The 17,732-nt window shown below is 44.6% G+C and overlaps 1 protein-coding gene across 1 annotated transcript in view; it reads left to right on the top strand.

The window, feature by feature from the left end:
* jade2 (jade family PHD finger 2) overlaps window positions 1-17,732 on the top strand; it is a 121,916-nt gene that overhangs the window by 40,043 nt on the left and 64,141 nt on the right. Inside the window, exon 4 of the mRNA XM_060056792.1 lies at window positions 10,478-10,629. Coding sequence (XP_059912775.1) covers window positions 10,478-10,629 — 152 coding nt within the window. The remainder of the gene's footprint in view (window positions 1-10,477; window positions 10,630-17,732) is intronic.

Here is a 17,732-nt window from a genome sequence, read left to right as displayed (position 1 = left end):
TGCAGTACCTCATTAGAGGCTAGAAGACACAGCTGTGAAACTCCATGGCAACCAGTTGCAAACATCTGGAGAAATACATGGAGTTTATGTTACACTGTCTCACTCACACAAACAGTGTGCCAACTTAGTGAAACACTAAGAATCCTGGGATTATTTTTTCTTTTCGTCATACTTGTTGACAATTGCCAGCCGAGACATAACACACACACGCACACGCACGTCTGTTTGTCCATCTGTGGGATGGACGAGGGGGTTATGGAGAGGGGATAAAAGGGCAGAAGCATGGGTGTTTAATACTGTGCTTCTAGCCAGAGGGGGGATTTGACTGAGGGACGGAAAATGGATAAATTGATTGATTTTCGGTATCTCAAACAACTGTTTGATCCACTCTGCTGCACACCAAGAATTCTATCAAAGGGGTTTCAATCACACAATTTCAATCAACAATCATGGCACATGCTTTTAACAGTGTGTACGCCAAGTATTTAAGTAAATCCAAATCATCAAATAGCGTACGATGGCATCACACACTTTTTTTTGTGTCGAACATCTTGGCTGATTTTGTTCACCAAGGAATCGGACTCGGCCTGTATCTTTGATTTCTTCTTCTTCTTTGTATTATTTGCAGCAGGCTATGCGTGTGGAACTGCATTGCTGCCTCAGTCCCGCGGGTTAAAATCAACGCACTATGTCTTTGCAAACCACAATGATGTAGGTTTTTATTTGATCATAGTGCGGTGAAGTGAATTCCAATCACAAGTAGTCAGTCCAGGCGCATTCTTATGCCAGGTGTGAACTGAGGTTCAAAGGGCTGTCCACTACTCTGGCTCTCGCACTTACACTCACTCTCGCTCTCTCACTCTCTCGCTCTCTATCGCTCTGTCTCTGTCTCACTCAGTGATCACCAAAGAAGCACTTGGGACTCCCAGCTGCCAGAGAAACAGAGAGTGATTAAAACAAGCATCGCCAAACTTCCCTCCCTCGTTGTGGTATCCTCTGAGCCGTGACAAACTCCACACATGTGGTACACTGCAAATTAAGGGAACAAACGCATCAACAATTTTTCCAATATGTTGTGTTCGAAGACTGCTGTTAAGTTTGTTTTGTGTACTAAGAATAAAACTTGAGTTCTCTGCTCCCCATGATAGGGGACATTACATGGCAAGTGGAACTCCACTCCACTGCTCACAAATGTCTCAGAGGGTCTTGTTCCTCAAAGTGTAGCAGCCTCCAATAACGGCGCCCAGGAGTAAACCCACAATGGGTTTACTCCTTGTTTTTAAGCGTTAAAGCTGTAAACACAAGACCCTACAAACTCGGCCTGAAAAACCAAGTACAATCTTATCGTAATTGCAGTGTTTGATTGTTAAAAGAAAAAAGAGAAGGAATATCTAGGTCACAGCCAGCATCACACCTCCCCTTCTGAGGCGGCTCACCAGATCCTCTACCGAAACGTGCTGTGTTGGCAAAGTCATTTGCATCAAGGTGTGTGTGTGTGTGTGTGTGTGTGTGTGTGTGTGTGTGTGTGTGTGTGTGTGTGTGTGTGTGTGTGTGTGTGTGTGTGTGTGTGTGTGTGTGTGTGTGTGTGCGCACATACTCGTGCATGTGTGTGCTGGTGCTTGCTCGTTAGTGTGAGTAGGGAGTGTTGAGTTTATCTTCTCTCGCTTGCTCACTCTCTTGCCCCAGTTTTAATTCAACCTTTATCCACAGAAGTGTTGCTGACTATGCACACTCCTTTTCCAGCGACACCCTGGTTCATATTTGTATAGTTACACACCTGGAAGCTGAATTGTGCGACTGCTCCAGCGACGCGCTGTATTGCCTGCTTGCTTCACCTTTGCCAGGGCCAAATGTGAATCCCTTACACGTTTCCCATATTATGCTAAATGTATCCATGAAGAATGGCAAAACTATTTACAACCATTTAATTGCTTGTAATGTCTTTGGTTTAATATCTCGATCCACACAATTCTTCAATGTGTCGTTTTTGGAACTCTTATGACCACATGTCCCGCTGTTGAAGGAAACCGATTTTGTTTCTGATGTTTATTTGTATATGCCACCGTTTTGGATTGAAACTACTTGTTATATCACTACTTGTGATATTACCACCAAAGCTTTCAGGGTGGGGTAAAAGCTGTGTGGTCAAAGTTCTCTCTAATATTGCCTTTCTGTTCTGAATATTCTCTTCCTCTGTATCTATCTATCTGTCCATGCCAGACATTTGCGGGTACTTTGTAGCAATAGGCACGAGTATGACTTGTTAGAGGGAGTACTGTGTAAGAAAGGGTGGCAAGGTTGCCAGCCCCTTTCCCACATGAATGCGCTAAAATTGCGTGTCTACGTTTACCAGTGAAATTACCAGTTTCTACGTTCACACAAGACCACTGGCAATGTGTGTCATAATTTCCAAGAAATTACGTGTTTCTATCGCTCCGAAATAACTGCAGTTTGAAAACAATATCCGTCCTATTCGTAAAGTTTTTACCATTCCTTTGATTAAACCTGTGTCATAACCCGATCTGGTGAGCTCTCCAATCCACTGTAAGGAAACATTTTACACTGATTTATATTTCTCCCATGTATGTATAACAAGAACGCTGTTTACACTGCAGAGCTGGCAATTAACGCATCACCTCCTTGAAAAATTTTATGATTGGCTAACACAGTTGTCAACAGAGCAAGCTGCTACGTTTTTCAAGCTTATGCCGGTAATGTGACAGCATTGTTCTTCAGACATATGGTTGTGCAGGAACATTACCGGAAATGTTGCAAAGTCTTTAGCAGGGATATTTGCGGAATGGACCTTAAGGCATTTTGATACCGGCTCCCATTCACACTTGACCCACATGCCTGTATGAATGTGTGAAATGGGCTGAATGTGTGTTGTTCACCAACCCGCTTGCATCTCTTGATTCATAGTGATGATGCTGATATAAAAATAACGCGCGCGCACACCTCTCCCAGGCTCCTGTGGACCGCCAATCATTAGAGTGAGGCCTGCATCTGTGATGGTGCTAAAATTAGCTGACATCTGCTGTGACTCACTACTGAGAGCCGGGTCATCGAGCCACTTGGGGAATAAGTGTTGTTGTTATTCTTCCTCCTTTCCTCCTCTTCCCTCCTTCTGTTTCCTTCTCTTCTCTTTCCCTCATGCGTCATTGCCAGAATCAGTTGCTCTGACGTGGATAATGTCTGCTGTGTGTTTGTATAATGCATAAATCTGCCTAATAACCAGACGCACGTGCAATCCTTTCAGTGGGATCTTTCAGGCCTGTTCCAGCTATATTATTTATTATTTGAATGCTGAAGCACAGCTTGACTATGCCTCATTTCTGTCTGCCATGATATTCAGGCGGTGATGCCGGAGGATTTCACCTTGTTGTATTATAGATGGGCATGTCTGCAGACATGTGAGTGAATCATTTGTGAGTAGTATCAGCTTTGGCGCTGAAGCTCCTTTATCGCGGATAGAGTCGGAAAGACCATATCAACAAAAGCCAAATATTCGTCTCAAGCGGAGATGAGAAGAGACTATGAGAGAGGGGTTAAAGAGCCAACCCCTGGACAAACGTCACTCCAGGCACAGCGTCATTGTGACCAGCTGCCACTTCCAGTTAACCTTTAAAAGAGAACTGATGGCATTCAGAGCATACTTGCTCTATCTGATGTTTCCAAGGAAATAAAAGCATGCTAGGTGTAATGTGCTTCTATTCCACAAGATTTAATATGATGAAGATGAAAAATGTGTTACTAAAGAAAATAAAATCTATATTTTTTACCATGATCTCATGGTGAATATTAAACATTTACCATGCAAGTGGGCAGTCATTATTTATTTAAACAGCTGTGATGGCTAGTAGAGCTAATCATCTTACTAGACAGAGGAATTGAGCTGAATGTCAATGCATCTTCTACCACATGTTTGGATCTTCCTTGAACTGCTACACAAAGATATCAATAACAATGATAATCTGAGGATGTATACAAAATATGCCCAGCTTCCGACCCGAGTGGATCTCCGGTATAATCAAAACAATCTCCAACATCTCCATCATTATTCTTTTTTGTAATTCAATTTCATGTATTGGCCTAGTTGTGTGTACAAGCCTTTACACTGTCATCTTAAGGAGCATCTTGACGCTAATTGCCTGGAAGTCTTCAGAGTGGAGCAGCTGCTCACATAAAAGCGCTCCTCAGAGTCTTTTTCACCATGATTGGAGCCACTTTGCTTCCGCCTCGCCGGCCTACCCACAATGCCCTGTAAACGCTACCTTCCTTTGCATGATTGCGAAGGTAATGACTGGCGGAGAAGCTTTCTCTCTGGCTGCTCTTAACCTTTTTCGGCTGATGCCATCTAGGAAGGATGCTGTTTGGTGGATAACCACCTGGAGAGTCAGGTGTGGGGCCCAGACAGAAAGCGGCCTTATCTTGTGACTGGTATCACAGCAAGCCGTGTGTGTGTGTGTGTGTGTGTGTGTGTGTGTGTGTGTGTGTGTGTGTGTGTGGTGTCGTCTTGTGTATGCTTAAGTGTGCGACGCATTGTGGTCTGATGATGGTAATGTCAGTGTGTGTTAGGGCCCGACCGATATTGATTTTTGAGTGCCGATGCCGATTATTTTCAGAGAAAAATTACGATTACGATTTAATCGGCCGATTTAAAAAAAAAAAATATATATATATATATATAAAACGTAGTTTTTGATACCTTAAATATACTTTAAACACTTTTGACGAATATGTGAATTGAATGCAGAACCTTTGAGTGTTTTAGAATACATTTACAGTCAAAAATGAGTAATGTAAAATGTAAAATAAATAACTAACTCCCAATGTGCTGCGCTCGTGAGCAGTGACTAACACGTGCGTGCTGAGCAGTATGGTCTCACCGTTAGAGTCTACAGTATAACAAATTAACATGGCCTGGGACCTAAAGAAAAACAGGCACAACATGCTCAAACAACGCGTCTTGTGTACATTGGTGAGGTGAGCGCGCAGCTGCCTGAGCGAGCGTGCTTTCATGTTGTACGGTAAAATTCAATCTCCTCTTTTTTACTCCAGCTAAAGTTGTTAGTTAGCAAGGCGAGTAGGAGCGCAATCTGCAGGATACTAATCGCAATAACATTTATAAAAAAATAAATTAAAAAATAAAAAAATAAAAAAAATCGGTTGTAATCGGCGTCTTTTTGGCCGATGCCGATTATTTTCAAAAAGGCTATAATCTGCCAATTAAATCGGCAGGCCGATAAATCGGTCGGGCCCTAGTGTGTGTGTGCGTTTTGTCCTCTTCTCTGTTGTAGGTCTTATGGCATGATATTGTCGCTGTGTGTGTGTGTTTGTCTGTGCGCACCAACCTTATTAATAGGCAGATAATAAATATAGGCTAGCCTCTTATGGTTCAGTGTTTATCCTGACCTATCGCTCTTGCACATTAAAGTACATCTCATCGGTAACATTAGCGTTTATTTGACTCAAGAGTTACGCTCCACAAGGAAAAGAAGGTACATTAGGACATGTGCGTTCACCCTGTAAATGGCACAGTACTCGAGAATGTTAATCAGCGTTACTTTAACCGCAGAAGACTGGTTTGACATTTGGAGGGCTTCCAGAACTCTGAAAGCAGAGACGGCCCGGATAAGAAGACCATGCCTACTCCCAACCAGCTTTTATGAAGATGAGGAACTTTAAAAACATACATATACAGGAGCTCCTTTTTTTGTCTGTGTGTTTAAACGTCGGCTCGTCAGCAGTCCTCTGTTAAAGCAGAACTTCTTGGGGGATATGGCTCAGAGCCTGGGCCAGGAACCACACACTGCAGAGATGGAGAGATGGAATTTTGCGTTGACATTTATTTCATGAGTGGGCGAAGCTTTCAAAAAGGGATTTTAATAAGTGTATTTCCACGGTGGCCAGTCTGCACGGTTCTGACCTGAGGCCTTGAGACAGTTTGTGTTCAACTACAGATGCTGCCTCCAGCAACATGACTGGTCAAAACAAAGATGAAGTGTACCGAAATGAAGCGTCCCGTGTGCCCAGATTTCAGCTAGCCTGCATCAGACTAGGGGGATACTAATATAAAGTCTCCTTCATGAGGCCAGTTGAATAACGATTAAAGGCTGTTGTTCCATGCCACTATATCCACAGAGGAGGGCGATAATATGTGACGGTTTCAACAGCAGGAGATCCAGATCAATGATCACTCATCAATTTCAAGCCCCCCTCGACGGCCTGGTTACAAGCATCCATCTCCTGGCTGCTCTCCCTGGAGCTGAAGGGTAGTGGCACATCAGCCATCGAGCGTAATTCCTGCCGCGTGATGGATGCGTCATCTATCGACTGGTGCTCCTAAGACTTATAGATACACCATTTTGCTTTTTTTTTTTTTTTTTTTTTGCTTTTTTATTATACACAGATCTGCTCTTAATGATCTCCAACGCAGGCCAGTGTTTCTCCAATGCGACTTTTAATGTCGTCAGCCTGTCAGCTGGCATCGCTCTACGCGTCTTCGCTGTCGACCCAGATTGGACTTAATGAGGGGCCCGCGTCCGCACAGCTCATAACTCAGCACAACACAGCTGCTGACAGAAGAAGAAGTGTGAATGTGTGCTGATAGAATTTGTTTATGGAAGTGTGTGTGTGTGTGTGTGTGTGTGTGTGTGTGTGTGTGTGTGTGTGTGTGTGTGTGTGTGTGTGTGTGTGTGTGTGTGTGTGTGTGTGTGTGTGTGTGTGTGTGTGAGAGAGAGAGAGAGAGAGAGAGAGAGATAAATTTATCATTCGACAAGACGTATTTATGGGAGTATGTGAGATTGTACAATTGTGTGTTCTTCTTTTAAAGGTTGCTGAGTTGGTGGGATATAGGAATAGGGGATCTTCATCATTTTTATTGGTCTGTCTGTCTGGCTGTTTGTATATCTGTTGGTCCATCCTCTACTTATAAGTCTTTGGTTTAGGAAATGTGCTTGAATCCCACAGTGGCATGAATATAGGATTCATCATCACTTCTTAGTAATAAAGGTTATAACCTATTTTACCAGGATTTTACAAAAATGAGAGGGAGAGAGTTTTACAGTCTGACACCCTAAACTGGTGGTGTACAAAAGCCATCATTGTTGCTTCACCTGAATGTGTGAATGGCCCTCATTGCTCATACATCTCCCATATTCCACGATCAATCTTTTGCATTTGGGACTTATTTTTTTGTCAAACCCGTCAAAAATGTTAAGTGCTATGAGGACGGGGTACTTGCCAAACATGAAGAGGCTTTGTCATCATAAAAAAATGCTTTGTGCTGCTCATTTTCTGGAATTAATGCGAAAAGTGTGATTTCCAAGATGAACACCATCTGATGACTGACAATAGCGGTAGAGGATATATGAAGTCAACATGATTAGCTTTGTCTATCCTTTGTCCATTTATGTCAAATTCTGTTGATTTTCCCCAAATTCCTCTAAACATGTTTTATTTGTTGACATGTTTGGAGGCAGGATGTATTGTATAGTAAAAGCCTCTGTCTTCACATGTTGTTGCTGAGACCAGAAGGTTTGTTTAAATTAAGTGGCTCGCAAGGGGAGGATGAGACCCCCGTGTGAGACCAGGTTTAACATAGTGACACCATGAACGCCTTGAAGGTGTATAAAAGAATAATGCATCTCAATGGAAATATAGGTTTTAAAATGAAGGGTCATGGTATCATAAGTGGCCTCGTACAATTTGGGCAGACGAGTTTGAGTGATTTTGCTCGGGCAGTGGAAACTCGCTCTGCTACCCGTTGCTGTGTTTCACACAGAGATAATTGAACTGATTGGTTGTGGAACTTTCTTTACCACCTGGAATCCACATCAACAACCAGGCAGCCACCTCTGGGATATAACTCATCTGGGTTGAGCCTCTCTCCATCAAGGGTGTATCTCTGGTCCCACCGACTGCTGGCCTGGGGCCCGTTTCTGTTGTTTTATCATGTGGTTATGGAGAATGGCCATTTCAAGCTAGCTGAACACTACAGCGAGATGGCACGCACCTCTTTTTAGCGTCAACTGTGCATCCACAAAGTCGTTTTCAATGATGCAACATGGCGTTATGTGGGCACGTTATTATTGATATCATTGCATATGTTTTGTCCAGCGCCGAACGCACGCTGTAGCTCACTCTTTATTTGTATTTAAACAGCAGCCAGGCAACTGAAGCTGGGTAACGTTATTTGCAATCATGACGCGCGCACACACACACACACACACACACACACACACACACACACACACACACACACACACACACACACACACACACACACACACACACACACACACACACACACACCCCCCCCCCCCCCCCCCCCACCGTCCTTGCCTGTCACTTTGCCTTTACAACACAACCATTTAACATACTCCTCGACCTCATTTTCATCCCTTGTCCCTTCCAGTATGTTGCCACCACTATCTAACCTTAGCACAGTGACGCATCACCTTGCTCTCTCTCGGCCTCTTCATCCCTCTCTCTCCAGTTCATTTGACGGTGACATACAGCGTCGTACCATGCATTCACCCTTCTCCTCCCCTCATCCCTCCCTCCTGCATTACTAGCGTGTCCCTTCTTCATGTTGCTGCAGCACCTTCGGTTTGTCCTCCAGAAGGTGTCTTCGCCCTCGTTGTATCCATGGGAGGGCCTGTGTGTCGATGGTACATACGTGTGAGGACACTGTTACTATTATTACTATGAAATATTACCTGGCAAATCACAGCCCTTCAATCTCGTGTCGGTTTCATCCCCTGTTTCTCGGTCGGTTTGCTTCAACTCGTTTGATTTGGCGCCACCCTGTTGGGTTGTGTGGAGGCCATCACAGGCTGGAGGAGGGTGTGGTGGAGGAACAGAGGTAGGATTAGCACTAGATGGAGACGCTGATGGACAGGGAGGTGTGGATGGATGGAGAAGGAAATTGAAGTACGGAGACATACAGATTGAGATCGAGGGCTAATAAAACATGGGACTGTGTTTGTCTAATACGTGTGTGTGTGTGTGTGTGTGTGTGTGTGTGTGTGTGTGTGTGTGTGTGTGTGTGTGTGTGTGTGTGTGTGTGTGTGTGTGTGTGTGTGTGTGTGTGTGTGTGTGTGTGTGTGTGTCCGTGTCCATACCTGTGTGCTTACACCTTAAGACACACATAAACACACAAACCTGCTATCAGTGCAGTCATACTTTTGCAGATGACCTTTTACTGCTGGCAGAAGAGGAAATGTGTTGGCTTACCAACACTTCAATCATAACCAGGTTTCTAAAATCCTCCGCTCTATCGTCAGGGGGTAACTGTTACAACCATGGCATGATTGGCTTGTTTTTTTCATAGCAGCAAGCCTTAACACTGCATTCAGATGCCTTATGTCTCCCACTGGTAGAAGGAATGTCACAACAGCATGTCCTCTGACTTCAAAATAAACGCCTCTAATTCAATACAGCAGCACCTGTCTCTCCTTCTCCCTGTCTCTCCACCTCCCTGCCTGGTTCCCTCTCCCTACGTCCCTGTTCATCCACCTCCCTCTCTCCTCCTCCCTGCCTCTCCCCTCATCCCTCGTTCCATCTCCCTGTCTCCATACATCCCTGTTAATTGTCCACCTCTGTGCCTCTCCTCTCATTCCCTCTCCGTACCTCCCTGTTCAGCCACCATCCCTCTCTTCATCTGCCTGTTTCCCCCCCCTCTCCTCTCTCCTCACACCCCCCAGCCTTCCCTCCTCTCCACCTCGCCATTCCCCTACCTCCAATGTTTCCTCCTACTGCTCATCCAATCTATTTTCTCTCCTCCTGTACCCCCACCACCCTTTCACTTCTTCCCCATCGCCACCTCTCTCTCCACCCCTTCTCTCCACCTTTCGCCATCCTGTCCTTCACACGGTTGAGTGAAGGACGGGTCACACACACCTGCTGATATTTACCATGAGGGATGTCTGTGGGGTTGAAACATGCAGATGACTCAGAAGAGTCTGGGAGTAATGGCTTTTTTATTGCGTCAGTGGTTTAGAAAACAATTGCTCTGGGACTGTCCGTAAGCTATTATCTCTCGTATTGGCGCTATTATCTTATTCATCAATGCTGCACAAAGCACTCGTATGTTGTGTGGAAATTCTTGCTTGATGTTTCTTCACTCGGCTGATTATTATTCTGTTTACCCAAAGCAAAACAAAGGACTAATTTGGCATCTGAAATGTTTGCCTGGTATTATTGTTATCGCTCTAGTAAAATCCCAAAGAAAATGTAGAAAAGATCAAAATCAAAGTCTGAGATTAAGATGTTCTGTTATGATTGTGCTGGTTTGAAATGGGATATAACTCCTCATGCAGTGTAAAGTCAACGAAGGAACCCGTAATACCTAGAGAGCAAGGTGCGCTAAGAACGAGGATACCCCGATCCCACCACCAAACGCCAGGACAGGCCTACATCATTCCTTCAGGGAGTCCTAACCGGGTCTCGTTTCTCTGCCTCGTCCCCCCAGGTGTTCCGCACCGACTTCATCACGGCCATGAAGCTGGCGGACTCGGCCCAGCTGGGCGACTTCTACGTGCTCTCGGACCCATGGAGGCAGGAGTGGGAGAAGGGGGTCCAGGTCCCAGCCAACCTGGAGGCCATCCCCCAGCCCGTGGTCCGGTAAGCAGGGGAACACACACACACGGACGGACGGACGGACGGACGGACGGACGGACGCTGATGCACACACACACACACACACACACAGAGAGAGGCGTGCACGCTGATGCACTCACACACACACAGGGGTATGCATTCTGATGCACTCACATATACAGGGGTATTCGCGATGAGGCATTTACAGACAGACTGGGAGAGCCCGGACACGGTGTTGTGGCCATCTTGCTGTGATCCAGCTGTGGTCAGGGTCCTTGTGGTGAGTCTGGCACTCGAGGAACTAATAAAAGGGTTCAGAGTCAGACGGCCTCTTAACGACTCTGAGGGCTGCACATGCACATGTACGCATTATATATGTGCACGTGTTTAACCAACTCATTAACAACACACACACACACGCACGCAATTTTTAAACGTAAACAAAAGGCACCCCATCCTGTTGTGCTTTTTGCAGTGATTCATGTCCTTTGTCCTGCCAAGGTTTTCAACTCTTACCACATCACACCGATGATATATTAACTAATACTTAACTTTTAAAAATACGTCTAATTGACTTTAGGGATTACTCACTGCTAGTCCCAGTTATCACCTGTTTAGCTTTTCTTTCTTAATGACACAAACACATATTCCATGCAATTCTCCCATCTAGCCCTGCATGAATTGTGAAAACCACCTACCTGATACACGGTAAAGACTTTAAATAGATGGTAGATAAGTCAGGAAGCAGCCAACTCTATCTGCATTGGGTCTGCCCATGTGTATCTGTTCAGCCGGAGTGTTGTCCACACATAAACATGCAACATGTTAATCGCGACATGTTAATAGCGGCATGTAAACACAGACGCACGCACGCACACTCGGCTGAGCGGTTGCGTAGGTGGGGGAAAGGAAGAGGAGAAAACTGTCAGAGATTGTAAGGATGGATGCGTACATGCCAATGCCATGAGTGCGATAGCATAATGATGACTGATAAACTGATGGGGAAATGAATAGACAGATGAGTAGACAGATGGGATGAACGAGGAGATAGAGGGGTGGGAATATGTGAGATTGTGACAGGTGCTGCTATCTTCTTATGCTTATCACCTTTCTCACTCTTTCTCTCTTGCGATCTTCCATTGCTATCCCTTGAACCTCTTTGGTCTGTGCTTTAAGTCTTAAACAAGTCTTTATCTTGCTTGTTTTTTTCCTTGGATAATTCTTGCTGTTTATCATCACTCCTCACAACTGTCTCTATTCCCCCTTATTTCTGAGCTCTTTCTATTCATAAAAGCTTTTTACATTTTTGGTGATTCTATGCTCAAAAATGTGAAAGAAATTATGACGTACAGAATTCACGCGACTAAATTTCAGAGAGACACTCAAGATCCACCTGTATGCACACGGGCCTATCGCCTCTGCTCTTCCAGGAGCTCATCGCTGTCATACTATAGGTTCTAACCATGTCTGGTGTCCAGCGCGCTCTCCGTCACTGCGCTCTGTCCACTGAGGTTGGACTGGCGCTCTCATGCTGGAGCGCTCTCATCCATTTCGTTGCTGCTCTTCTTCTGCATTGGTAACATTTACGGTCCCACAGAAGTTGAGTTTGTGCCCCTGGCCGCTCGTGGCTCCTATGATGTATGGTTACATATTTTCAAATCAAATGATCAAATCAAAATCGTATCGTTTCCACTTATAATGAATGTGACCTGGTTCTTTTTTTTTTTTATAAAAAACAACGAGATGGAGATCACATTTCTGTGTGTGTCCCGGTAGACAAACAGACTTATAGGTGCCGGAAATGGGAACATTAACAGGTCGTTTCTTCTCCATGTTTTCCGTCAGAAAGTAGCGCTGGAGAAAATTGAATCCAGATATTCTGTAAAAATGTGCGATACATTTGGATGGAAACTCATTCTATATCTCTCTGTCTCTGTCTCTTTGTCTCTGTCTGTCTCTTTCTGTCCCTCTGTCTCCCTCTCTCACTCTCTGTCTCTCACACTCTTTCTCTCCCTCTCTGTCTCAGTCTCTCACTCTGTCTCTCCCTCTCTGTGTCTCTGTCTCCCCCTCTCTGTCTCGGTCTCCCTCTCGGTCTCCCCCTCTCTGCCCCCCTCTCTGTCCCTCTATCTCTCCCTCCCTCGCTCTCCCTCCTCTCAGCCTGAGGCTCAGACACGGTTTTCCTTGGCGGTGTGTGTTTTTATATGAATAATGACATCATCATCCAAAAATGGTTGGAGAGGAAAAAGGCTGCGGGGTCTGTCTGACTCAGACCACCCCAGTATCCCCCCCCAACCCTCTCTTGCTCTCTCTCCCTTCATTCATCCTTCTGTGATTCTCTTTCTTTGTATGTCCTATCATTCTTTCTACATCTCAAAAGTTTTCTGTCCCTTAACCCCTGTCTCTCTCTCTCCCTAATCCTCTCTTCTCTCTTCCCTCTCTCTACTCCTGTCCATCTCTCTTCGGTGCCTCTATCCCTCACCTCTCTCTCTTTCTCTGTCTCACTCAAAATATGTTCTCTCTGAACTCCTTTCTCCCTCTCTCAAATTTCAAGTTGTCTTTATTGGCAGCCATATGATGCATTGTTATAGTGCCAAAGCATTGTATAACAGATTGTCATGCAATGATAATCTGTTCATATGTCTATCACTATAATTCCCTTACCCATTTATCGCTCTATCTCTCTATTGCTCTAACTGTTTTGCATTTTGTTTCTCTCTCTCTCTGTCTGTCTCTCTCTCTGTGTATCCCTTCTACCCTTTCCCTCTCCTCCCCTTCTCACTTTGTGAGTAAGACACAGCCAGAGTGTGCCTGTTAGTCTCCCCCCTCTCCCTCCCCTCTCTCTCTCTGTCTATCCCTCCCCCCGGCCCGTCTCTCCGTGGGCTGGCCAGGGCCAAAGGGAAGTTATTAGGATGTTGTGTAACGCTGGGTTTGTGCACACAGTGGATAAAGGCCCTGGCTGCTAGTCCACAGCCTCCGTCCCCAGTGAGGACTCGGGGAAGGAAAATAATTACATACATGAGGAGTTCTCTCTCTCTCTCGCTCTCTCTGTGACATTATTCCACTGCAGAGGAAGAGGGCACTACCAGATTACCTAACCCAAAGAGCACCTGTCAAACCTCAGACGGAGGAAACGAGAGCTTGCTGACGAAGCGAACACTGGACAATGGACCTTTTTGAACGGGTTTACCCACACTGATATAACAGCTATGTGCTCCCTGAAGACTCTTTGGAACAGTCCTGTGTGCATGCGAGCGGAGGTTTGAGGGAAATTGAAGTCACGGGATATCTGTAGACCATAATTTATTAAAATGTATTGAGTGAATCTATTGTCATTGTTTTTAGGCATAGTCAACTTTTATCAACACACCAACTCTTTCCAGTTCCCCTAACTGTTTTCCTTTATTGAGATTATAGTTTTTTATGAGCAATTCGCATAAAAGCAGGTGGATAGAACACACCTACTGTCTGTCTTCTCGCTCTCTCTTCTCTCCTGTCTCTCTCTTTTCTCTCTTTTCGCTCTCGCTCAACGAGACAGCCAAGATGGGGCTTATTTGAATGTATTGGTTAATCGCTACCAGCCATATGGCAGCAGGGTCAACAAACATGAAATCCTCCTTTTGTCTATTTTCATATTTATTTGATTACATTTTCCTCTCCTGTGTCCTCCTCATCACCTGGCAATGCTTCGTTTTTCCTTTCCTAGCATCGTGTCAAGCTTTGGGGATGCAAAACCGCAACACCAGCCACAACCTGACATTCACTCTGTAAGGAAACAACGCTTCCTAAGCATTAGATGGAGGAGGGAATGATATTTCTGCTTAATCCTGAGCGGTGAGCTGTGTAGGGCTCCGTACAAAGCTAAGGACTTTGTGTCTTTGAGATCAGTTCTCGGTACTGCAGTATTACATTCTGGCACATGATGTTTGGTAACGCTCCAGCCTAAGGAGTTCTCTTGTAACTTAAATAAACAGATATGTTATTTCTTTATAGCCTATCTGGTTTTTATCACTTTGAAATCTTTACCCTCCTGGCTATTGCAGCAGTTTTCTCCAGGTTTAGCTAACATCTATATTTTTGTTGTTGTTGCATTGTACAGCCCTCATAGACTTCCGACAATGACACACTGCTTGGCAAATAAACGCAAGGGGATAAAAGTTTATATTGAAATCATACAGCTAATTCAATGTGACGATATGTCTATATTCAAGTCAAGTCAACTCTATTTGTATAAACACAATGCAACACAATAGTCTCACTCTGGCTTGTTCCAGGCCTGGGGCTCCTACACTTGATATTGACTTATTTCTGAGCCAAATAAGGGAACAAAACCAAAAACCCCAGTAGGTTCTTTGTTTTATAACTGAACTCTGGTCCCTGGAGACCATCATTCATGCTGATTGCAAACAGTAACCCAGAATGAGACGGGTTGAAACTGTATTACTCTCCAGTGATAAGGTTCAGCATGGACAGGGCCATCAGCGCTGAACCAGGGGCTGTATACTAAAGCAATCTGAAGAGCTTTGGTAAAACTGAAGAAAGATGGCATGCACACACACTACAGAAAATAATGGATAGAGGAGAGCCCAAGGCAGGGTTAGGAATGGTTTTTGAAATTGATATCTGACATGGAGTATACAGAATATACCGGTATATTTTGTTTTCTGCCAACTTTGTCTGTGCCGCGGTAGAGAACTTGACGGCAGGAAATGTTTGTGGTGTGCTTTAGTTTCAGAGTAACCATTCCAATCTTGAAAGGGAAGAACAGAGAGCCTTTCAGAAACAATGAGATCAGGTTGACTCTTGTTAGGTGAACTCTCATTTCATGAAGATGATCATATTAGAAACAGCAGGCTGTATTGGTTAAACAGATTAGATCAATACATTGATATAAAGATTCCAACAATACATTTTTGTGTAACAATAATAAAAATGTCTATGCTATTCACTTATGAAAGTGCAATACTCTCTACTTCACTGTGCTCCACTCTCAGCTCTATTCCCAGTAGCTAATCGGATCATTAGCTGGCTCCCTGGTTTTTGTTTGCCCTACAATATGATGGAATGCAGTAATGTTAATTGTTTCTTAAAATAGCACTGCGTTGCCAAATGTCTGCAGAAAGAAAATAAATAAATAATCCCATTGGCAACTAGCATCTAAAATCTGAAACGATGAACTGCGACATTTGAAAGATGAAATGAGGACATGAGAGAAAAGTTGCATGAAAGTTCTGAGGCGCTCCAATATGTACATGCGTCTCCTGACACCACAGTGTTGCACGCAGTACAGTACAGCTCCTCGCACCGGTTTTGCATCGCATTCTCTGCGGGTTCTTCCGGAAAGCCCCACCATCAGATAAGATGAGTAAGAATCCTCCATGTCACAGATGTACAAGCAGGGCTTGAACACTAATAGTTTCCATTCGTAATGGACTTCAGAACCCTGCCGCAAACGGGCTGCTCTGCACATGCACTCGATGTATGCCTGATAACCAGCAACCCGGCCGCCTTTGATAACACCATGTCTCCACACGCTCAGTCATCATGGTGTGGTGGACGGGTTGTCTGGCCGTGCTGAAACGCCTACACTACTGTGTTGGTGAGCATGATGCACTCCACCGCTCTTACTGGGAGTGTTGTAACTAGGGATCGACCGATACCGATTTTTTTAGGGCTGATACGATACCGATATTTTTTCCTCAGCCTTAGCCGATACGCCGATACGCCGATACCGATTTTCTTGAGACGATTTTTTTTTTTTTTTTTTTTTTTTTTTTAAGGAACATTTATTGAACTTCAATATAAAAAACAATATTTAACAAATAGTAAAAACAGGTGAAGTAGAACAAGTAAGAACAAGTAGATGAACAATATTTAACAAATATTAAAAACAGGTGAGGTAGAACAAGTAAAAAAAATAAATAAAAAAATCGGCGAAAATCAGCCGCGTATCGGCCGATACCGATACACGTAAAAACCGCGAATATCGGCCGATAATATCGGCCGACCGATATATCGGTCGATCCCTAGTTGTAACTGATGTAACTGATTATCTGATGAGCACCCCAAAGGCATGCACGTACATGGAGTAACGAATGTACCGAATCACATTCAGCCCTTGTTGAATTGCTATGGCAGGGCAAACGCATGCCACGGTAATAATGTTGGAATTCCAATCCAATTGTTATCAGATACCAACGTCTAGAACCTGTCTGTTTGAGTATACACTCTTTTGTGATGATGTTCACTACGAAACTAAGTGGACGACTCGGGTTCAAAGGGTGCGCTAGCTGACCGCAGCAAGCTAACGCAGTGTTTTGGCTGCCTGCCAGATTGATGGCTAGTTGAATACACATTAGAAATGTCCTATTTAACTCTGAGGGTCACGACCCAAAAAGGCTCCGTGCCCAGGCCTATAGACTCTGAGAGAGAGTAATAATATGTTGTCATAAGAAATAACTTTTTATCCTGAGGGCAGAGAGGGGGTTTGAGTTATGTGTTCTTGCGGGTGCTGAAAAGTGGATAGAACTAGGCAGTATATCCAGAGCAGTCTTGGATGTCCTTGTTTGTTGGCCAATTCATCAGGGCCATATTGTACAGCCTCACACATGTACACACGTGCACACGTATCTGGTACAGAAGATAATAGCAGGGTTGATTATCTGATTGACTGTGAAGCCAACTTGCCGAGGGTTGTTTTGGCTAGCCGAGGGACTTATCGACTGAGTTGCGTCTTTTAAGTTACCAGCTAAATGGTCAGCCCAATCAATTGTGGGTTGAAAATCAGGATTTTCTCCTTTTACAGAAAACCCACGAGATCAGCCAGGCGCTTCTGCTCTGGGTCAGTTGCTTCATGAACCACATCACAGGGGAAGCTCGCTTGGCTCTGTTACCGACAACAGTGAATGACTGGACAGACGGCTGAGCCATTAAAACCGTGTGGTGTAACAGTTGGTCCAAAACACACCATGCCGATTGGACTGTGTCACCGCGTCCGTCCTCAGACCGCACTCTAGGCAGGCGTCCCTCTCTGGCCGAGTGTCCTGACAGGCAAAAGGGCTGAGCTCAGTGAACGAAGCACACTAACTAGACCAGTGACTGGCTGGCTGGCCGGCCTGGCTCCCCTACCA

The sequence above is a fragment of the Gadus macrocephalus genome, chromosome 7, assembly GCF_031168955.1.
Source record: "Gadus macrocephalus chromosome 7, ASM3116895v1".
NCBI classification, from domain to species: domain Eukaryota; kingdom Metazoa; phylum Chordata; class Actinopteri; order Gadiformes; family Gadidae; genus Gadus; species Gadus macrocephalus.
Note: the sequence above shows the minus strand (reverse complement) of the source record. Positions and strands in the feature narration are given on the sequence as shown.